The sequence below is a fragment of the Vulpes lagopus genome, chromosome 1, assembly GCF_018345385.1.
Source record: "Vulpes lagopus strain Blue_001 chromosome 1, ASM1834538v1, whole genome shotgun sequence".
NCBI lineage: Eukaryota > Metazoa > Chordata > Mammalia > Carnivora > Canidae > Vulpes > Vulpes lagopus.
In genome coordinates, this window is record NC_054824.1 from 179271688 (window position 1) to 179295504 (window position 23817).

The window sequence follows — 23817 nt, forward strand, 5'->3', positions numbered from 1 at the left end:
CACAGCAAAAGTGCACGTGCCCCGCCTGGGTGAGGTTTTCCTTACTGTATTAGGAGTCTGATCTGATGTCTTTAGGTTTTTCTGGGGACTGGAAATCCCTTAGAGTATAAGAATATCTCTTATACTTCCAGTAAGGGCCCCCTAACTTTGAATCCAAATTTTTCTGTCAACTTCCTCGAAACAAAGATAACTGGTGAGGTCCACTGATGTATAGAGCAACGTTAATGGACCCCACATTGGGGAGTCTCTCACATGTGACGGGTGTTCTCAAAGCGTGTACGTCAGGTCAGGGTAGGGAAACGGCAGGAGCAGCGTCACCCGGGTACTCGTTAGGAATTCAAATTCCTGGGCCCTGTCCCCAATGAGTCCAAAGATTGAGAATCACTGACATGTGGCATCTCAATTGATTCTCAGAACGGGCCTGCAGTTTCACATAACTCATATTTGACATATGTAGTAACCAAGATGCTAAAAATTTAAGTTTTTTGCCCAAGGCTACAGAGAACTCCGGCATCCAAAAAAGCTGAGTACAGTATGCTTCCTGCAGGAAATCAGAGCCAGTTAGCTTGTTGGTCTCCATGGTCACAGCCACACTTGCCGGCCGGATCCCAATTTGGCTTTTATGCTGTTTGGTCATGAGGTGGTTCAGGATATGCAGGGACTGGCACAAACCCATCTCCACTGTCGGAGAGACGGCCCATGGAAGATGGGTTAATAGTGCCACTTCCAGGTACACAGCCAGCCAGCTCATGAGGTACATCTGCCTACTTCTTTCCGGAGGTCTGATGGACCGAGTCTATGCTCAGGCCTGACACAAAAGTACCTCATTCAGAATAAAAATATTGGCAGTGAACGCGTATCGAGTGCTTATTATATATGCCACATTTCACATATATATGTATATATATACACACACACACATTTAATCTACTCTATGAAATGGATTCTTTGGGGACATCTGGGTGGCTTAGGGGTTGAGCGTCTGCCTTTGGCTCAGGTCGTCATCCTGGGGTCCTGGGATCGAGTCCCACATCAGGCTCCCCTGCTTCTCCCTCTGCCTGTGTCTCTACCTCTTTATGTGTGTCTCTCATGAATAAATAAATAAAATCTTGGAAAAAAAAAAAAGAAATGGATTCTATTACAGATAAGCAAACCGAGGTTTAGCTAAGTTAAATAATGTTCCTAAGATCATCAGATAAATGCAGAAGGCATGACTCAGAGTAAATGTCCCCAGGTTGGCCGCGGGTAAGTCGTAGTCCTTCGATCCTGTATTCACATACACACGCGCATGCACACACAAGAAATACTCAGTGATGTTCGTGTTGTTAATCCAGTTTGTTGCCACTTTCAACATGCTTTCGTAATCCTCTTTCATGCCATCTAGGGCTGTCAGGTATTACTGGCCCCATTTTATAGATGAGGAAACTGAATTTCAACTGAACCATCTCTTGAGCTCCTTTAAGGTTATGAGCCAGACCTTTCCACCGCTCAGAGCACAGCCAAATCTCCGATGGGGCCCCCAAAGCCTCTGCCTCCCTGGGCCGGATCAAGCTGTGACATGGTGTTAGCAAGCGGGCGTGCGCAGGAGTATGTATGGCTTTCAGCTTTAAAAGCTCATCTCCCTCCATGGCTAAACCAGGCCTAGTGAGATGTAGATACATAAATATCTTCTTTACGCCCTGTCCCAGGGGAAAGATAGAACCAAATAAATCCGATTAGCTTCCCAGGATACTGGCTTCTCTCTCTCTTTGAAGTCCAGTGGGTGAAGATAATGCCATTTCCACGTGGGAGAAGTCGTTTCCGAGGGCCGAAGGGTCCCCCCGCGCCGAAAGCTGGAGAAGCTCAGCTAAACGGGGTGGGCGACGTGGCCACGAGGCGCGCGGGGCTCCCAGGCCAGGGTCACTGCCCTCCCCGGAGCCGGGACTCCTCCTGCCCAGCCTACCCCCACCCCTGGGTTATTCCCAAATAGGACATCTGTTCATCTTGACAGAAACTCAGATTGCTGCCAAGGAGGTGATCCTGCTGCCAGTTGGCGTAGAGACAGAGAGAGGCGTAAGATGACCTAAAGACAGCGGAGAGCAGCAGTAGCGACCCGCATTCTCACAACCCCAACAACCGTCTTAAGATTCTGCAGGAAAAGCACAGCGTGATTATTGCACACTTACTCTCAGGACAGCGACTGTGTGTGTGCTCACAGAAGCCATCGGGCTGCAAGTGGCCTCGTTGTATCTGATGAAACCCGCTGCCCTCCTCAAGGCCCTAAGGCATTGACGTTCCCACAAGTTGGCGGTGTTCTGGGCTGCTGGCCTTCCTGTCCCCGCCCTCATCTGTCACTACTGCCCTTGCTATTCCCGGGACTGGCTGTGTGTCCTTGTTAGTATAGTCACCTGAGCCCCTCGCAACCCCAGGGATCTGTATCTTCCCCTGGTTCCCCAGAAGACAGCACGCCTGCCTGCCAACCCCTTCTTCCCTTTACCCTACAGGATAAAAGGAAGAATCTGACTCTGTGTGGCCTGAGAGAAATAGCAAAAACAAAACAATACAAAACAAAAAACAAGCAAAGGATAAGACATCTGTTTCTACTGAGGCAATCTTAGAACTTATTTAGGCATTTAGGAAGGCCATAATCAAGGTCTTTTAAAAAAAAGATTATTTATTTATTCCTGAGAGACACAGAGAAAGAGGCAGAGACACAGGCAGAGGGAGAAGCAGGCTCCCTGTGGGAATGCTGATGTGAGACTTGATCCCAGGACCCCGGGATCACGCCCTGAGCTGAAGGCAGACGCTCAACCACTGAGCCACGCGGGTGCCCCTCATTGTCTTTAAATTTAGTCCCAGAAGGTCTGAAATAGCAGACCATGGGACTCTTTCCTAAAACTTCAGAATCTCTTAAAAAAAAAAAAAAAAGAACTCGTAAGGATGACTCATAAAGTGTCTTCTTAGGATTCGCCAAACTCCAGGTTGGACCAGACTTAACCCAGACAGAGAGATGAGGATGTGCACACGTGTGTGTGTGTGTGTATCTTATATAAATATATGGAATACAATCAATATATGTATAAATATACATGTGATATGTATGTATAATTGTCAAAGTTAAAAGGATTCTACAGTCTTGTTTACTAAGCCAAGACATCATACTTCCAGAAACACGTCTTTAAGGCTGTGCTGCTGAAATTGGAATTTGTTCTTTGAGCTCATTAGAGATGAAAAACAGCTAGTCATCACTTATAATGGATCAACTAGTTCTGTGTCTGAAAATTTATCCTCTCTGTCTGTCCCAGACACACACACACACACACACACACACACACCCTCATGCCTCAGCCCTATTTCTAGTCTAAATTAAAATTTTAATTTGTTAGACCCAACGGGAATTTTTTAGTCGCCGATAGGAAGTAGTTATCTCTTTTTCTATCCTTTTCCAGGGTATGCCTGGGTTTCCCTAAAGTGGTGTTCATTTTTTTTTTCTTGGCTATAAATATATGACTCTGTCAAGAGTGCCCTCAGGGCATGAAAGTAAACGTGCAGCAAAGAGCAAGTTTCTGAGTTGGCAGCTTGAGTGACTGGCTTCTAAACAGGGACCCATCTGCTCCGGGGTTGCCTTATGATCCTGCCTCTTGGAGAGGCCTTGCCTGCTAGGTGTCCTCACGTGCAGTTAGCCCGCAGGTGACGGAGGCCACCAGTGACCCCGGGAGTACATCAGGTCCTGCTCCTTGAGTTTCTGTGGAAAATTTCCCCGGCGTTTCGTAGGCTGTCAGGATTCCTTACTAGATTCAGACGTGCCCACGTAGTGATCATTTGACCCCAGAAACAGTGACCGTCTCCAGCCCAGCTTTGGAAATCAATCTCCTTCTCAAGTCTCTTGGTACCCAGAAGACCGGGCTCCATCCTCATACCTGAAGACCGTAGGAAGCTGGAGGTGGAAAGAAAGTTTGTGAATTTTTCATGCCTTGCTCCCTTTTCTCGTTTTCTGTTTACTGTCCCGCCAGCAATGACCAATGTCCACTACATGTCAGGAGCTGGAACAAAGACCAGGGGTGCTGAGGTGAATGAGATGCAGCTTGATCCTCCAGGCTGACATGCCAGTGAGGAAGACGAGACAACGAGAAATTGCAACTTTTTTTTTTAAAGATTTTGTTTATTTATTCATGAGAGACACACACAGAGAGAGAGAGAGGCAGAAACACAGGCAGAGGGAGAAGCAGACTCCCTGCGGGGAGCCCGATGTGGGACTCAAACCCAGGACCCCGGGATCACACCCTGAGCCAAAGGCAGGTGCTAAACTGCTGAGCCACCCAGGGATCCCCAAGAAATTGCAACTCTTAAGGCTAAATGCCATCGTGGGAGAACCCCATCCTGAAGGCCAGGTCAGGGAAAGGGTCAGGGACAGCTTTCCAGAAAAGGAGCTGCAGCGCTGAATTTGAAGGCTAATTCTGAGGCCTTCCACCACAGAGGAGCTGAGGCAGGGGCCGGGAGGTCAACGAGGGGCAGGGGGTGGCCGTCCGTGGTTCTCATGGAGAGAAAAGCTCTTCAAAGAGCCGGAGGCCCATAAGTCAAGGACAGGGCCCCTCAGACCTATCTGAAGTCCCGTGCAGCTGGAGTAGGATGCTCGAGAGCCACAGGGTAGGAAGGAGGGTGGTGAGGCCTTGCACCTGAGGCCCAGACAAGAGAAGCGCCTGCCTCTGGCCTCCCTGTGGTCTCCTGAGTCTCCTCCCAGGTCCGCATCGAAGGCCATTGTGCATCACTGCCTGCGTCATGAAAGGCTCCTTACCGGGGAGCACCTTTAGCATCGGGATGGGGACATTCTCCCTGGGTCAGGACCGTCTGGCACGTGGCAGGAAGTTCAGCAGTCCTGGCCCTAGGGCTCTAATGCCAGCAGCACCCCCAGCAGAACAGCTACATGAACCCCCACATGGTCCCAAGTGCTCCCTCTGAGAACCACTGGCTGCAGAGGGGAAGGGGATGGGGGCCAGGCACCTCCCTCGAGAAGCTCCCCAGCTGGTCCCTGGAGATGGAGACGGGAGAGGCTGCGCGTGGAGGCGGCTGGCCCCGACCATGCTCACTGCCAGGGGCTGCCGGGCTGTCTTACCCAGGAGGCCGAGAGTGGGCAGGGGGTCAGAGCTGTGGGAAGGTGGCAGCCTGACCTCTGGCAGAGAAGCAACATCTAGGAAAGAACTCCGGAAAATCAGGCCTGCGCTCCCACGTCCTGGGTCGCTCCTGGTCCTTCCCATGGCCCCTCCCCACCAAGACTTTTTTTTTTTTTTTTCGGTTTTGTTTTGCGGAGCAACGCGGCATTCACGCAGGGCCTGGTAATGAAATGAGATAAAAAGCCAGAGCAAGTGTTTAGAGCGTTGCCGGGAGGGCTGATCCCTGCTTTCTGGAAAGGCCGACTCAGCCGGAGCGGAGAAGCTGAAGCTGCCGATAACGGGACGCCTCGGGCCGGACCGTGCACGGGGGACAGCAGCCGGGGAGGGCACGAAACCGGGAGGTGGGGGGTCCAGGTTGGGGACAGGGACACGCAGGGGGCCGCTTTTATGCTGTGTGGCGGGAGATAAAATCCACAGCCTGGCACACCGGTGCTTGGAAATTAATTCCTACATTGCAACATGCGCACCAGAGCGGGGACAACTTGTGGGCTGGGGATGACAAGATCGACGCCCCAGGAGCCAAGAGATAGATTTCATTTTCCCTGCCCGCTCCCCGTGCCCCCGCAGTGTGGTGCATCCTTCTCGGGGACAGGCCCCCCCCCACCCCCGGGTGCAAGAGGGTCTGGCCGGGCACCCGGCTCCTGCCCCCTGCCCTGGTGGCGGCGCGTGAGCCAGGACAGACGGTGCCTCTCTGCTTGCTCCCCCAGGACTGTCCCCAGCTGGTGCCCACGGAGGAGATTCTGATCCCAGTCGGAGAAGTAAAGCCGATCACCCTGAAGGCTCGAAACCTGCCCCAGCCTCAGTCGGGCCAGCGAGGCTACGAGTGTGTGCTCAACATCCAGGGCGCCGTCCACCGCGTGCCCGCCCTGCGCTTCAACAGCTCCAGCGTCCAGTGCCAGAACAGTTCGGTAAGAGGGTCACCCTCCCGCCCTGGGGCTCTCTCGCCCACCCGTGCCAAGGCCTCAGCCTGACCCGCCCCGGCTCCCAGAGCCTTCCAGGCCCACAGGCTGACCCCGCATGCCCGGGACAGAGGAGCGTGCCAGCACCCAGCACCCTCCCCCGGAGCAGAGCAGCTTAATGGTGACAGAGGTGGCCGAGTGCTGTGAGCACCCCATGGCATCCATGGAGAGCTTTGTGCACTGAGGTTTTTTTTTTTTTCCTTAATTTTTTTTTTTTCTTTCTTTCTGAGTTTAGAGAGATCTCATGGCCTTTAGGGAAACTGCAGCCAAAGCCATGGACTGGGCCGCACAGGCACCCTGCCGCCACTTAGGCGTAAGCCCGAGGAAAGCCCCCCAGGAGCTCAGCAGAAGCGGAGTGGCAGGAGGGGAGCGGGAGGGGAGAAGGAGGCAACAGGGAATTTCCGGAGCGGCAAGGGTTAAGCCAGTCCCGCATGCCAGACAGAAAGCACGAGGTGTTTAATTATAATACTAGCCCGGAGAAGATCTTTTTATCTGCCAACCCCTGTCTCTGACTATGGGGGGTCAGCTGGAGATGGGGGCGATGTGACAAAGGTGTTGAGGGAAGCTAATTCGCCTGGGAGAGATAAAGAGAATCTGGGCTTCTTATCAGGGGGCTGTCAGATTCCCAGGTCACAGGCGCTTGATAGAATTTGTAATCAGTGGAAGGCTGCCAAGCACGAGGCGAAGGTGGGATGAGAAAGAAACGCAAGGGGACAAAGGGAGGAAGCCGGCGGGAAGGGCCGGGGGCAGGAGGGCGGCCGGTAACACGGGTGGCCTGACAGCTGAGTGGCCAGGGCAGGGCAGGTCTCGGGAGGGGACCCCAGAGAGCTCTTCTGCACCGAGGGCCAGGGGCCGGGCCACCAGGGGGCCGACTCCTGAAGTGTGTGCAGCGCCTGCGAGTCCTCTGCGGGACCAGCAAGGGAGGGAGAGTGGACTCCTGGGCCCAGCTGGAGGCCTTTCATGCTCGGGATGCTCAGATCTGTGACCAGAAGCTCTGAGCCCTTTCCCCGATGGACTCGTGGCCAAAGTAAAGCTCACGTGCAGGGAGAGGACCCCTGTGGCCCCCCAGCCCACCACCAGCCGCTGGGGCTCCTGTTTGTTGTGCATATGCTCCGCCCCAGGCTCTGGTGGGGTTCACAGAGCAGGACCTGCTAGAGACGCTGGACTCGTCCGTGAAAGGATGCAGAGCAGCTCTCAGGGTGTGAGAGACAATCTGGCAAGGCCAGGGGACGGGGAGGCGGGGGACAGGGGGCTGGCAGGCACGTCAGAGCAGACCCCCTGGGGATGGTGGGTCTGAGCAGGACCGGAAGAGCAGGGGCAGGTTGAAGGGTGGAGGCTGTAGGGAGAGAGAGGTGTGAGCTGGAACAGAGGCAGAGAGGTGCTGGGGCAGGTGGGTCTGAGGACAGGTGGGTGCGAAGATTTCTGTAGGTGGGCAGTGGAAGAGAAGGTTGGAGAAGTGAGTCTGGATTTGGATTATGGGAGCCAGTGAGCACACGCTAAGGGGTTTGGGCTGGATCCTGTTGGCATTAGGGACTGGGAGTCAGGGGAAGGTGCATTAGAGTCAACTTGAGCAGCGAATGGGGTTCCCCTGACTCTCCCTCTGCTCCGTTCTCAGCCCAGAGGGAGCCAGAGTCCCTCGTTTCTTTCCTGCTGTAGTCCTGGCCCCCCAGAACGCCAGCAACATCCCTGAGCCCCCCGAGCCATGTGCCCTCTGCCCCTCTCCCCGCAGTACCAGTACGACGGGATGGACATCAGCAACCTGGCCGTGGACTTCGCCGTGGTGTGGAATGGCAATTTCATCATCGACAACCCGCAGGACCTGAAAGGTTAGCAGCCACTTCCGGGTAGAGTTTTGATCTTCTCGTGACCCCCGGGAAAGACTGGGGCGGAGGGATCAGAGCCAGCCAGACGCTGTGCCATGAATAATACACTCCCTCTGTCAGCGGAACTCTTCAGAGGATCCTAAAGCAACATTTGGAGCCATCAAAGGAGTCCTGTTGGGAACCCTGTTTTATTACAACCAGAGCATCCGCCAGGCGGCTGCCGGCTCATCGCATTTTTCTTTGGCTCCCAGAGACTTTGAAGTGTCTGTAGAACCTGACCTAGGAGAGCAGCAAACAGGAATGTCCTGCCAGCTTCCAGGGAAATAGAGATTCTGTTTCCAATTAGGGTCCGATTCCCCTCTCCTTGGTCCGGTCCCTGCACAAAGAAGGTTTGTAAGGCTGCACCCCTAGTCCTGAGGCAGCTTGGGCAGGACGAGCATGAGGACTCGAACCCACAGCTGTTGTGGGGAAGCTCAGGAGGTTGACCCGGGAGGGACACTCCACGAGGGCCACCCTTGTGTATCGTCCTGTAGACGCACGTACAGCACCTCCCATGTGCCAGGTAGGCATTACCCTCCACGCAGCAAGTATGAGCATGCCACTCTGCTCTCAGGAGTGACAAAAGCAACTACAATTTGATGAGCACGCCCGGTGTGGGTAGGCACTCACTCGGTAATTTTTTTGAGATTATCCTTCTTAATCCTCGCTCGTAACAGCCCTGAGAGATACACACTAGTATTATTCTCATTTGATAGATAAGGAAACCGAGACCCAAAGAGGTTAAGAAATGGACCGAGGGTACTCACTTCAGCAGCACGCAGGCTGAAATTGGAGCGGCGGACAAGCAAATTCACAAAGCGCTGCTCTATCCTTTTAAGACAAATATTAAGATATTTGTCTTAAATATTTAAATCTTACCAAAAAAAAAAGTCAAACTCCTACAGAGACTAGAAAAGTAATTGCTGGAGGTTGGAGGGGAAATAAAAAGGTTGTTAAAAGGGTGCAAACTTTCAGCTGTAAGATGGATGAAGTCTGAGGATCTAGTGCAAAGCTCGGTGTCTATAGCTGAGAACACGGCATTGTATGATTGGAAGTTACTAAAAGACTACAACCTGGATATTTATTTGTAATCGCCACATGTATGTGCGTGTATACATATATGATGTGTGTGTGTATATATATGGTGATGGATATGTTAATTAGCTAGATAGGAAGAACCCTTGCACCATGTATATATATATATAATATATCCAATCATCATGGTATATACTTAAATACCTTATAATTTCTTTTTGTCAATTATACCTCAATAAAGCTGAAAAAGGAAAGAAAAAAATAGGCTGAATCAGAAAGTAAGAGCCAGGATCTGGACCAAGGATATCCAATCTCAGCGCTCACATGCTTGACCCCCCTACCCCTGTCCTTCCAGTAGCTCGGGCCACTGGGGGACATGAAGCCTTCTGCCCTCCAGAAGCCTCTCCCCGCACCATGGGCCACGGCTCACTACACTTCAAGTAGCTAGGGCTGCCCCAGCTTCTCCCTCAGCCTGAGGGTCGCCCATGGGTGCAGAGAGGGGACCAGGGCCACCAGAGCCCCCACCCACACGCTGGCACAGAAATCGATGCCACTTAGTCCGGGAGAAAGAAACTGAGCCAGGGAGATTTTTGTTCTCTTTCTCCTCATACCCAGGCCAAATTTCCTCACTGCTGAGAGGTAGACATTCTCCCCGCTGAGGATCTGGGCTTAGTTCCCGGAGGTTGCCTTTGCACCTGGAGCTTAGGGGAAATGGCCACATCCAAGCTGTCAGGTCAGAACCCTCCCTGGTGGCTCCCGACAACTGGGAATGCCCAGGGCAGCACCATCTCCATGTTCATCCCTCCTGGAGCCCAGGTGATTCTGGAGGCTGTGCACCATGTTGCGTGGAGAAGGCCACGGTGTTTATGGACTCGGGTTCTAGAATCCGAGAAACCAGGGTTCAAATCCTGGCGTTTTCACTTATAGATGGGTGAACTCAGACTACTTCCTGCCCCGCCTTCATCCCAGGTTCCTTACCTGTGATATGCGGGAAGGGACGCTCTCCTCTCGGGGTCATCGTGAAGACCAAACGAGGTATTAGATGTGCACCGTTCGTGCATGCTAATACGTGCTCACTAGGTCATTGCTCATTTTAAGATTCTCATTTCCTGCTCTCTGCCCTAAGAAGCCGTGGACATGAGGATGTTTAAATGTAGTCCCTGCAGCCGGGACTGAGGGACACTTGACAGAGCAGAGGAACAGGATGAGGACCTTTAGGGGAATAAATAAGTGCCCCTGCATGGGGGGCCTGTATCTGATCTCCAGCACAGGCAAGCCCCATGCCCCACGCCCCACCACCCCTGCCCAGTCCTGAAAGCTTAGGTCTGCTTGACCAGAAAAGTCGAAAATGACTCTCTGAGTATTCTGCTTCTGGAGAATTCTACTCGGCATTGTGAATTCAAAACATCAGTCGGGGACAACGAAGCCCCAGACTCCCAAAATACAGTTCTGCAGACTGGCCTGCCCCAGGGCTTCTAAGTCAGTAAGACACCAGAGCACAGGCCAACGGTCTGCAGACTCCAAAAATGACCTGTTAAGTAGCCAGGTTGTCCTCTGTGGGGATGTCACCCCCCACTGCAGGGGCCGTGAGCGGGACGGCGTGGACTCCCTCTCCTTCTCAGTTCTGTCCGCACTTGGCCAGCCACCTGGCCTTTCTTGAAGCCAAGCCGACCTGCGTCCCAGAGCACCCGGTTCCCAGTGCATGGGCTGGATGCCTCTGTCTTCTCATGAGAGCTGGAATTTCACTGTCCTAGGGTGGGGTGCTAACCTTAGTAAGCGTCCACAGTCATCACATGCTGAGGCTCCTGGGTGGCTCAGTCCACTAAGCATCTGCCTTCAGCTCAGGTCATGGTCTGTGGGTCCTGGGATTGAGCCCCCTTGTTGGGCACCTCAGTGGGGAGGCCTCTCCCTCCTCTGCTCCTACTTTCTGTCTCTTTCTCAAATAGATATAAATCTTTTTTTTTTTTAAGAGTCATTATATACCTTTGTGAGCTTCATTTTTTACCTGAAATAGGGAAAATCAGCCCTTACCTATTATGATGAGGGCCACAGGTAAGAAAGACAGTGCTTAAGAATGCAGTGTGACCTAAAGAAAAGAGAATAAGCCTGGGTACCGGTGCATCAGGGATGCTACAGGCACTGTGCTAGGCACGTAACACACAGCACCTCTTTCAAACCTCACAAAAAAAACAACAATCCTCCCCATGTCCTAGATTCAGTAAACAGGGTTCAGGGGAGTTATATCCTGTCACCATCCTAGGAAGTAGCGACGCCACCCTCAAAGCCCTGATCCGATGCAACCTAGAGCCACACCTCTTAAAGAACATTTTCTGTGCACCTTTCAGCCACCAGGAGGCTCAATTTAGTATGTGTCCCCCACGTTGGTTATTCTTGGAAGGTGTTATCGGTGCTCGGGGACGGTTTGTCATGCCTCCAAGAAGAGGCAGGCCTGAGGAGCCCTCTCCAGTGTGGCCCTGTCGCCCCCTCTCTTCGCAGTCCACCTCTACAAGTGTGCGGCCCAGCGGGAGAGCTGCGGCCTGTGCCTCAAGGCCGACAGGAAGTTCGAGTGCGGCTGGTGCAGCGGCGAGCGCAGGTGCACGCTCCAGCAGCACTGCGTCAGCCCCTCCAGCCCCTGGCTTGACTGGTCCAGCCACAACGTTAAGTGCTCCAACCCCCAGATCACCGAGGTGAGTCCCTCCCTCCTGCAAGTTCCCAGAGTGGGGGTCGGGGTGGCCCAGAGCCAGCCGAGGGGGCCCGGGGGTGCCACGGGAGGGGAGTTCACGTCGAGGAATTGGTAAGTGTGGTGCACGGTTGCTGTGGGGAGCGGGAGGCCTGTCTCGGGCACTTCGATGGCCCATGTCCAGGTGTCCGGGGCAAGCGAGTGTGCACCTGTATCCTCAGGCCAGCGCGTGAATGGGCGTACCCGGCGGGTGTGCGCTGCGTTTGAGGGAGGCAGAACCAGCCCAGCCTCCCTGCCGGGCCCACAGAGCCAGGTGCAGCCCCTGGGAAATTGGCTTCGTGGTGGCTGAACATTGCAGAGAGCAGGTTTAGCTTTTCTCAGCAGAAATGTGATCTCGGGAGCTGCAATTAGCTCAGGGTTGCAAAGTTGAACACGAAACAAGAAAGTAAAAGCAGGCATGACATGGGCCACCGTGCCATTTCCCGCGATGTGCTCTCTGTCCCGATTTGTTTGTGCATCTTAATGGAAAGAAATAGGTAATTAATTATCCCTGGAGGGGGGGCGGGAATGATGTTTCCTGAATAGCAAATTGCAAAGGCAGATGAATAGATGATATGAATGAAAAAGCAGCTGCTCGGGTTTTGAATGGCCTGGGAGAGGAATAGTTGTATTAACTTTGGTTGCATTATGTGTTCATCACTCTTCACGGCTCCCTATTCACCGACTGTCACTTGTGCTTTGAAGCTAATTGCACGTTCCTTATGGTGACTGGGACTAAAGGCGCGGGCAGGTAGCTCTGTGGTCTGCTCATTTAGGAAAGCAGTGAGGGCTGCTCCTTTGCTGCCTCTCCCCCGAGTGGACACGCCGCCCCCTTCCCCCACCGCCTCTTCCTGAGTAGCCGAAGAAAGCACCTTTGGCCCTCACCCACGTCACCGAGTATTGCGAAACTTCTGGAGCATGCCTGTGATCATTTTTGAAGCCTCAGATCCAGAGTAAGAAAACCCTCAAGATCAAATGAGTGTTGTTAACCTGCAGATGGCTTCTTTGAGGAGGGAGCAAATGTGTGTTTAGCACGCTTGGCACTGTCTCGTTTAATCCCACAACCTACCGTGGGAGGTAAATGGTCTCACTTCCATTTTGCAGATGAGGAACATGAGGCTGGGGTTGCCCCAGTTCACACAGCTCATTAAGTGGCTCAGACTTAGTGGATTATAGGACGACTGGTAGAGTCACCAGGTGCCCAAGTAACCTAGAGCGGGAAGCAGTGCTTCCCCTTCCTTGGCACCCAACTTTCTCAGCTAAGGGAGAGCAGGAGGGTGCCATCATCCGCATGGCAGGGCCTCGCAGGGAAGCGCAGTGCGGCGGGGTAGGTGCTCATCATCCTGGTGGGAGGGTGCAGGAGAGTGGAAGCTGCTGCCATGCAAGGATCGGGCTTTGTCCGCTTCATTTTACTCACGGACGTGGCCCGTGATTAGTGCCTACTGATCCATCTCGTGTCTTCACATCGCTGCAAAAGTGGTTGTAGGGACTCCTGGCGGTGCCCCAGCCCTGCCCCCAGAAGCCAGCTCCCTGAGCTGCTCAGGGCTCCCTGCCTTCTTCCTGATTCTAGTGATTTCCAGCAACTGCTGGCCTGAGAACCTGCTCAGGCCTGGGGTGGAGGGGAGCTAACTTAGGCAGGGCCTGGCTTCCATCGGCTCCTCTCACCTGCACCAACCCGTCCACTCCCCGACTGGCAGGGGCGCCTCACAGCAGCCCTCCGGCAGCCTCTCCCTGGGAAATCTCTGCCTCCGTGTCGCCCCTGCTCACTGACCGGGACCGACAGCCTGCTCCATTCACAGAGGACACCCAAGCTACATGATGCTAATTAACCCCCTGAGGTAATTAGGCTGTAATTGATTTTCCCAGGGAACACAGCAGCAGGAGCTGGAGGCCCCAAGCGGTGGGGTCTCCTGTTGGTGTTTCTCAAGTAGAGGCTGTGGAGAAACGAAAGAGCATCTCCGGGGAGGAGAGACAAGCCCGTGCTGTGTCTCAAGCCTTGCAGGGGACATCATTCGGGACAGGACATGCAAGGGGGAGGATCCAGGCCTGGAATATTTTATTCACTGTTATCAGGAATCTCTCCTTTCATTTTGCATCTACTGCCCTCAACCTGCCCTCCTCCCCCTGTAAAAGTCCTCTTCAGTTCTTTTAAACGTCTCATTTTTCAAATAATTTGAGACTTATAAAAAGGCACAAAAATAGTACCAAGAACTTTCACATACCCTTCACCCAGATTCTCCGAAATTAACATCTTATATAACCACAGCACAATTATCAAAATCAGAAAATTAACATTTAGACAATAATGCCATGTAATATACATGCCTGATTCACGTTGTGCCATCGGTCCCACCGATCGTCCCCCTTTCTCCAGTCCAGGATCCAATCCACGGTCACGTGTGATGTTCCGTTACCTTGTTTCTGTAGGACTCTGGCTCTTTCTCTCTCGTGACCCGGATACTGTTCAAGAGTACAGGACAAATATCCCTCAACTTGAATCTGGCTAATGTCTTCCCATGATTTAATTCAGGTTCTATATTTACGGCAAGAAGTACTAACAAAAATGTGGAGTGCACGTCAAAGGGACACAGGAGCCAACTTGATTTGGCCCCAATAGCCAAATCTGTGGCAATCTGAGCAAGAAAATAAATAATGATCCTAACTGACTCATAAGCAATAGAGTAAAATAAGAATCTATGGTCCTTATTGATATAATTAAACAAACGACTCACGGGGGAGAGAGGAAGCTCTTCTTCTACTAGAATTCGAACTCAAACATGTAAAAAGAACTTAGGGAAATAGAAAATCACCATTTGGCAAAATGCACAGTAATAATTATTTCAGGAAGAATGGCCGATGAATACTAAAATTAGTGAATGAAAGTATGATGAAAAATAGGATATTTACATAGTCTCAAGCCATCTCCCCACAAGATGTGGATTAATTACAACAAGAAAAATAGAAACCGTACAGAGAAGAAACCTGGTAGATGCTCCTTTTGCCACATGATCAAAGTTAGTATCGCCAGCAATGGGAAGAATCAACCTCATGTGCCTCTCTGGCATTTGTTACCAAAACTGTACTATTTGGTAAAAGTAGCTTTTAAGGAAGAATCAGCTCGTTTTCTTTACCTAGGCTTTCTTGGGCTGATTCCTTGACATTGGCATAGGTCTTTTTCTTAATAATCAGAATTCTATGAGATCCATGCTTTGTATATGCCCCTCCCCCCTTGTCTCTGACCCTTGCCTTCAAAATGTGTTCCCCACCCCCTGTGCAAGCCCACGTGCAAGAGCCATTTACTACGATCATTGTTGAGGGGTGAAAGGTGAAGAATTCTATGATGGCTGGTGGTGGCTGCTGGAGGCAGCAACATCTCCAGTGCTGGAGACAGATGGGGACTGGGATGGGCACCGCCCTGCCCAGGGGCAGGGGGATCAATGAGGTGACCTGGAATGAGTCCTGCTTTAGGAAAAGAAATGGACTCAAGCTCAGTTGAATGAACAGCTGGGTTCATCCTTAACCCATCTCACCCAACTGTCTCCATGGCAACCAAGCCCACCCCTAGAGACTCACCTCCTGTGGTAGCTTCATGGAGGACAAGCCTTCGGGCCGATGGAATTTCCCAGTCTGCATAAACTTCAGGTTAGAGACCCCCTCAGGACCCAGCATCTGCTCCTTCTCATCCAGCCCGTAATGTGATAATGATGCTGTCCCCTGTGGGGGATCCCAGGCTGCTCCCATTCTAGCTGTCATCCCGCGGCGTCTGCGCACGTGTCACCTGTTCAACCCTGGGGACGAGAGATGTGCAGAGCTTCGGAAAGCCCGTGAGATGCCTGGCCCACCACGTTGCTGTGCTTTCAGAACTGCTAGGACCTCAAAGAGGAGGATGTTACAAGCCCCCTGCTAGACAGGAAAGCCCAGAAGCAACATTTTCTGACAAGCTGGGAAGGGGCAGCACTCGGCAGAAACAGAAAGGAGACCGAATATATAATTGGGGAGAAAAATGTAAGGGTCTAGAGCTCACGTGACAGAGGTCTCCACTGGAAGTATGTTCATCTGCTAGGGCGACGGTGACAAAGCACGACCAACTGGGTGGCTTAAACAACCGTGAACTATCTTGTCTTGCAGTTTTGGAGGCTGGAAGGCCCAGATCCGGGTGTTGGCAGGATTGATCCCTTCTGATGGCTCTGAGGAGCCTCTGTTCCGTGTCTCTCCCTTAGCTTCTGGTGCCTTGGGAAAGCAGCAGTCTGGGTATCCCTTACCTTGTGGACGCATCGCCTTCATCTCTGCATGACATTCCTTTCTGTGTCTGTCTCTAATTTTTTGTTTATTTATATAAGGACCCCAGTTGTATTGGATTAGAGCTCATACTAATGACCTCAGTTTAACTTGATTACCTCTGGAAAGGTACCTGACTCCAAATAGGTCACATCCTGAGGTAATGGGAATTGGTGCTTTAACATATGAATTTGAGGAGGATAAAATTCAACACATAAACGAGCATTGCAATAAATAAATATCCCTTTAATGAGAAACCACTGCATGTCATGCACTGTACTAGGCTTGGAAGTTATCACATGGTTAGTTCTGGGAAGGGAGGCAGAGGGTGCAGTCTCTCACTGCAAAGCCCCAACCTATCCCTGAACATGGGCCACCTGGAGGAGGCTGGAATCTGCTTGTCCCACAGGCCATGCTGCTTCCTCAGAAGGGCCTAGGACAGAAACTTCTCATCAACACCCTCTACTCTTGTCTCCTGTTTAGAAGGAGGACTACAGCACAGACCTAGGTCTTGACACCTAATGAGGACACTTACCTCAGGTCAGGGACATGAACACACATGCTCTATATCCCCGAGTATTGGTATAATAGCCAAACTCTACTGTATACTGTGACCTTTGCATACCTACTCATCCTAACAACCCTGCAAGATACCTACAATTATCTTCACTTAAGAGTTGAGGAAACAGTGCTTAGGGAAGTAAATAATTTGCCCAAAGTCATCCATTTCGTCAGTGGCAGAACAAATTCGAAACCAGGGCCCTCTGACTGGGTGTTCCCTGGCTATACACTTTTCCACCTCACTCCACCACAAGTGTACCAAAAATATCTGTGCCCAGGATCAGAATTCTTTTGGAAGGTCCCAGGAGACACCAGTAAAGCTGGGAGCATTGGCTACCTTTTGTACTGAGCCTTAAGATAACCTTCACCTGGGGATCCCTGGGTGGTGCAGTGGTTTGGCGCTTGCCTTTGGCCTAGGGCGTGATCCTGGAGACCCGGGATCGAATCCCACATCAGGCTCCCGGTGCATGGTGCCTGTTTCTCCCTCTGCCTATGTCTCTGCCTCTCTCTGTCTCTCTGTGACTATCATAAATAAATAAAAATTAAAAAAAAAAAGATAACCTTCACCTGTCTTCCCAGACATAATTAGGTCTGCACTTATTCCTATGAGTGGTGGGGGAGCAGAAGGAGCATTCTGGGTGTGTTTAAACTTAAGCTGACCCCTTCTCCCTGTATAGGATAGATGTTACTTTAATTATGTATGTTTTTTGGAGTTCTCGGACTCGATTGGTTTCTGGTTGTGTCTGTCAGTGGGGTGATGGGGTTGAGGTGAAAGTTGGAAATGACCAAGCCTGGCAGTTCTTTCTTTTCAAGCATCTGAGCTTAATGAGAGCCCAGAGGATGGGGCCAACGTAGCTCATACCTGCAGGGGATGAGAGAGATCAGGATAAAGAATAAGCAAAGCAGGCTTAAAATGCAAGGAGCAAATTTCCAGTCTTGGGTGTTGGGGTCCTCAGGGATGGGCCAGGAACCCATCACCATTTGGGCACCAAAGAATATTCCTGTGTGTCTCTGAACTCACCTGCCATGTTGCCCAGTGAGGCCACACCGATGCTAGCCCGTAGGGATGCTGGTTTTGCAGTTGTCTCTTCATTGACCACATTGTAGATTTTACTCTGTGAATTCTCCAACGTCACTATCTTGCCCCATCCCTCACTAGTTTATGCTCAGGGAACATAAATTCTCTTTAACACTATCTTGAGTATGTGTAACTGGGAAAGAAAACCAAATGTAGAAAACCATGTGCATTGCTCTCTAAAACCAAGCAAAAATAATAGTTGATACAATATTTGTTTGAGATGATCCGTTGCTCTTGCATTCCTTCTGCTCTCCATCTGCCCAAATAATTTAAAGTGTTTTTTTTTTCCCTTGGATTCTCTCAGTTGTGAACGCATTTGTGAAATTGTTTGGGGAGTTGGACATTTACAAGTATTTATCTGTAAGGCTGCAGCAAATCTCTGCAGGAAAGGCCAAAAGCCACCTGCCCAGGGCCAGAAAGACTCGCTGCAAAGTTCCCAACAAATAAATAAATATGTCAGCCAGCTTTCCTGAGAAACAAGTCAGCACTCTGATCTCCCGTTCATTTATTTGCAGGCCTCATTAATATAACATCACTGCAACAAACAGCTAACGGGGGATGGTGTCAGGATGAATAATGGAGTTACTCTGCTGAGATAACAATTAGGTTTTGAATGTACTATCAGCTAAGACAGAGCCAGCAAGGATTCTTGCCGGGTAGGAGAGCTGGCGCCACAAGGCCAGAGATTCCTGCAGAGCTCGTCAGCTGGGCTCTAGCCTACCATGAAGAGTGTGCACATTCTCATGCACACACGTGCCCACACACACACATACACTCACATTGGAAAAGAATGTGACAATTTGGCATCTTGAATCCAGCATCCAGGTGTCTCTGGGGCCAAGTGCCAGGTTGGCATCAAAATTTGCAGGCGCAAAGTTGGCACCACTGCCCTCTAAAGTCAGGAAAACTCTAAGCACCAGGAAAGGAGCAAGTGGATTAGTGAGATTAGCTGTCTATATACTGGCAACTTGTCCTCCCTGGCTTGTCCTGATTCGGGGGGCCACTCGGGGCAGAACCCTCTCGATCCCAGTCTCAGACACAGGAGCTTTTAATACAAAGCATGTCCATCAGTTGGGGGGTATCCATCCTGGAGCATCTTCTCTGGGACCCCCTCCCTCGGCTGCTCTGGAAAGCTCTGATGTCAGCCTCTCCCGTCTCCTCTTAAGAGCCCAGTCTAGGGTGCTGACAGCCTGTTGGAGACAAGGGAAGAGCCAGACAGGCCCGTCAGAAAAGCAGCCACGCTGCGCCATCTCCACAGCAGCCACTTCTCTGGATTTCAGCTAGCCTGGCTTCTGCCCAGACTTCTTCATCATCAAATCATAATAAGAAAAAGGATAGCTAACTTTCACTGAAGGCTCACCTGGCCCCCAGCAGCACACTCAGCACCCTATGTCATTTCATATAAGCCTTATAACAACTTGTATGAGGGAGGGGCTTCTGTTATCATTAGCCCCGTTTTACCGATGAGGAAACCAAGGCACTTTATCAAAAGCACGCTGCTAGTAAGTTTTAGAACCAAGAGCTACCCCGCAGCTGCTTAACTCTAGAGCCCCCACCTATGACCTGTACACTGTCCTTCATCTCTCGCCAGGGCTCAGTCCACAGAACTCTCAGTCCACAGGGCTGGAGGCGGGAAACCTGCCAGCACGGAGCTCTCATCCAGTCCACTGCCAGGATGGAAAGAAAGCCAGCAGTCCCCACTCCTGGCATCACACAGAGAGACTAGACAGGCACAGGGAGAGATGACCGGGGCGGGGGAGGGGGGGAGGTCAAGGGCAGCCGGTGCACATTTGCGTGGGAATGGGGACAGAGAGGAAGGTGGGGGAGTTGAGAAGTTCGGAGACATGGGGGTGATCAGCAAAGCCAACTGCACAGCTTCTGGGAAAGTAGCTCGTTCTGGCCTTCACCAAGGGAGAGGGGCTGGGGACCTCAACAGAGGGGAACCCACGAGTAGCATAGGGCCTGAATTCTCATGCCCGATGACTCTCATGCCTGAGGGCTCTCTCCCGGGACAAGAGGGTGGTCCACTCAGGCAGTGCGGTTGGAGGCTAGAAGCACAGGTGAGCTCGACCACTAACCTTGGGCCCATCACTTCACCTCTCTGGGTACTACTCCCCATCTGTTATAAGGAAATTATAATAGGACCTCCCTCACAGAGTCTGTGGAGCCCTACATAGGATAAAATACGTAAAGCCCTTGGCACAATTCCTGGTTCATGATAAGTACTTAATAAATGAAACGATATTAGAAGAGGCGATGATAAAGCAGATGTAATAAACGATGGTAGCACTTCCAATGACCAGGAGCCAGTGTCCAGTGTCTGTCTTGGCTCCCACCGTGTCTAACAGGTGGGAGAGGCAACCCAAGGAAGCCAGCTTCGCTAGGATGGAAGCCCGGCCTCGTGAGGCCCCCACCAAGAAGCAACCTTCCTCTGACCCCACGAGCCCCTACCCTGCAGGAGCCCCCAGTGCCACCCTCCAAGGCTGCACCCAAGTCCCAGGGGTGGCCCGGGCGGCGCTCCCCAGGCTGCCGAGCCCCTGGGCCTGGGGCTCCTCGCGCTCCGCTCCCCGGTGCGGCCCTTCGGAGCTCCCCAGCTGTAATTAATCGGCTGCATCTGCTCCCGCCCTTGGGCGGCTTCGTGGCACAGTTCCCTCCGAACTGTTCAATTAGTGGCTGCAAGAATCAGGGCGAGTGTAGCATCACGGCGGCTGCTTTCCAGGTCACGGCACCCACAGTGGAAAACAAACATGACCCAGTCTGGCAGGAGCCCAGATTTGGCTGGGGTGCTCAGGCGCTCTGCAGGGCTCGGTTGGGCCCAGCGGCAGGCAGGTGGGGTCCGAGTCGGTGGGGAAGTGGCTTCCCAACAAGAAGCTGTGGGAGGCTTCGAGATGGCCCAGCAGGAGACTAGTTAGTGCCCTACCGTCAGCACAGGCCAACCTCATCCCACAAGCCTGCTCATCCTGGCATAGGATGAGCTGATAAAAAATACTCAGCCAGATGTGGATTAGCCACATATATACCTGGGGCCAGGCGTCGGGCAACTGGACTGAAGCCTCTGCCCTAGCACATTTCCCACATTCTCCTTCTGAATGCTGCGTATGGACAGACATTTCATTCTATAATCAGCCAAAAAGCCAATACTCTTAAGGCAAGCTCAAAACACAGCTTAAGCTCCCATTAAGATGCAAATAAAGGTTTCTTTCCAGAGAAGAGGCTGGCAGGCTAAGAGGAACCTAAAATAGGGGAAGGGACCCCAGGGAGGAAAACAGAAAAGAAAAAGGGACCTGGGAAAGAGACCTGGGGTTTACCCTCCCTCTGGGACTTGCTGAGGACTGGCGTGGTTAATGGTGTGTGTGACAAGTGGAGGGAAGTCATCTGCACAGGCGCTCCTTACTGCATGTCAGAGCAGCCACAAGCCTACTTTGGGTCATTACCCTCTCAGAGGACGCCTGGAAGTCCAAGGGTCCAGAGAAAAGCATCTGAAACGATCAAAGGGTTTAAGAAAACAAGCTCTTCCAAGAAAAGGCTAACAGAATTGCAGAAGCACAGGCCTGCCGTGGCTCCATCTGGGTCTTCAGTATCTGAAAGATGTCTGACGAGGGGACAGCCGTTCTGCTGTCCGTTCCATGAGCAATCACACCAGGAATTGGCTTAAATTAAAGGAAGAGAGTTTGCAGGAAGAACTTCTGGAGATTCGGGTGTTACGATACTGTGTCACTCCCGAGCAGCCCTTAGACACCCCCCTCCTTCCACCTGGCATGACGGAACCCAGTTTGTTCTACAGCCTGGTTGGGACCAACCGCTTCCCAGTAACGGAGAACTGGGGATATCATCGGAGGGTGTATCATCGGAGGGTGCTGTGTTCCAGGCAGTGTGCTAAGCATCAGGTTGCTAAGCAAAAGTGAGATCGCCTCTGTCCCAAGATAGTTATTATCTTATTGAGAAAAGAAGCAGTTTGCAACCCAGCATGGCCATTATGTCCTGGGGGCCATTCACAAAGGGCAGTGGGAGCAGAGGAGAAGGTGCTGGAAGTCTGCTCGAGGGGATCAGAGAAAGCCTCCCCGGGAAGGCAGATTTCAGCAGAGCCTTGCAGGAGAGGTAGGACTTTATCAGTGGACATGCATGGCCATCGGCAGCGGAGGGGGAGCAGCATGTCAGAATGCGACGTCGCCTTTAGGCCCTATAGCTTGGGGACCCTTAGCTCTCCGCAGGAGCACAGAGTCCAGGACAGAGCTGGACCAGAGTGCTGGGGCGATGGGCGCACAGAACACGGGAGAGCAAAAACCCCCTGCCCCGTCCGCCCCACCCCCCGCACTTAGCAACAGCAGCTGCTTCTGGGCGCTTCTCTACCTCATCCCCTACCTCTGAGGTCCACAGAGGAGACATCAGATGGATTTCTGGTCCACGATAGAAAACATGTTGACAAACACGGAGCTGAAATGATCAGTATCTAAGGATCCCGGCGGATCTCTCAAGTTTCCAGCTCCCCTCCCCCTGTCTCCGCACCCTCACTACGCACACTCACACACACTCATACACATCCCAAACTGTCAAGCCATTTGTTTGTGTGGGTGTCTCATTCAGAATTACTTTCCTGGAAGCATTCATTGAGTTCATTGTGCAGTGCTGTGCCTACCCCAGAATGGCTGATCGCCAGGGGAAAAGGAAATGGCTAGAAGGGAAGGAGGAAAGAATGAAGACCATTTTAGACAGGGCCAGTGTCCTCCCAAATTTATTCTGGGTGGAAGGGTGATGTCTGGCTCAGGGCATGCTTCCGCGCAGGGCCCAGAATCCACCCAAGCCAAGGCCCTGTCCTCGGCAGCATGGACCGGCTCAGGCTGGGGGACGCCTCTCAAGCTTTCTCCAGTCAGCCCTTGGGCAGCTCTGTCTACCCCCTGTCACGCCAGCAGCTAAGTTCCCTGGTCCCTGTGTCCTCCTTCCAGAGAAACAGAAAGATCCCCAAGCATCTGTAAACTGCCATCGTCCCACATTTTTATGATCTGGGAAGGCACAGGTGCAGGGGGAACACCAGAGAGGAAATTGCCCATTGTCAAGACCTGGTCTCCAAACCACCGTCATACAGGGACTTTCCAGGTGTTGTTTTCCTTAACCTTCAGAATATCCCCGTGAGGGAAGTATTGTTATCTGTTTTCTGATAAGGACCCTGAGATTAAAGGTCGCATAGTTCCTAAGTGTCAGAGCTAAAACACAAATTCAGGTTTGTCCTACGCTCTTCCTGCTGCAGATGCTACCCGAGTGTCAGGTGGGCTGTCTTCCCTCTCCCAAACTAGCCAGCAGCAAAGGCCTCCTGAAACTGGAAGCCAGGACCATGTGGATCTGGCCACCATCCCAGCCCTGCCGTGGTTCCCCTCGGTCAGTGGTGAAGGTCTTAAGACAACTCCCGTCCTGCCTTTCAGCCTCACCTCTCTCCTGCCCTGGAGCCCCACAGTTTCCCTCTGATCTGAAACTTCCTTGTCGTTCTGCAAACTCCACCAACTTGCCTCATTGTAGACCTGTGTCATTCTCCCAAGAGAACCAAGCTTTGCAGATGCTACACTGAGCACCCTGCAATCTAGTGCTGCTTTTAAGAGACAGCCTTGTGGACCATCTCCAGCGTGGACTTGGGACCCCACGGCTAACTGGTCTGAAGTGCTTTCCTAAAAGATCCCGTTCACTTTCTCTCTGGAGAGCACGTCCTTTTCCGTCAAGCCTCCCCTCTGTGGCTTCTCCCCAGTACTTGGTCCTGGGAGACATAAGGAAAGCCGGAGGCCTGGGTGTTTACCACCCCAAGCCACTGCACGCACAAACCTCAAGGCCCTTATACTCAGTCTCAGAGTCACGTGGAAGCCCTCAGGTGTTGGCAGATGTGTCCGACGGGATACCTTTCGCTGGTCCTTTGCACCCTCAGCCCAGACCTCCACCTTGACCCACTCTGATTTTAAGCTGGGGGAGAGCAAACGATATGCAGAGGCACGGAGATTTTTAAAGTGCATTGTGTGGGCATGAGCCGCTGGCATCTGGGTATAGAACGTGGAGGACATAGGGTACGATAGCGGATGTGGCTTGAACAAGCGACCAAGATCAGAACTTGAAGGACAAGTGCCAAACCAGGAATTAGGGACTTTGCCTTGACAGTGGTCAGAGCCATTAAAGGATGGCCGAGCAAGTGACTAGT

The 23817-nt window shown here is 52.0% G+C and overlaps 1 protein-coding gene across 1 annotated transcript in view; it reads left to right on the plus strand.

Moving 5' to 3' along the window:
• The window catches only part of PLXNA2 (plexin A2), a 207636-nt gene that overhangs the window by 146130 nt on the left and 37689 nt on the right, over window positions 1-23817 (plus strand). The window contains exons 10-12 of the mRNA XM_041757924.1: window positions 5858-6058; window positions 7839-7935; window positions 11503-11693. Of these exons, the coding sequence (XP_041613858.1) occupies window positions 5858-6058; window positions 7839-7935; window positions 11503-11693 (489 nt within the window). The remainder of the gene's footprint in view (window positions 1-5857; window positions 6059-7838; window positions 7936-11502; window positions 11694-23817) is intronic.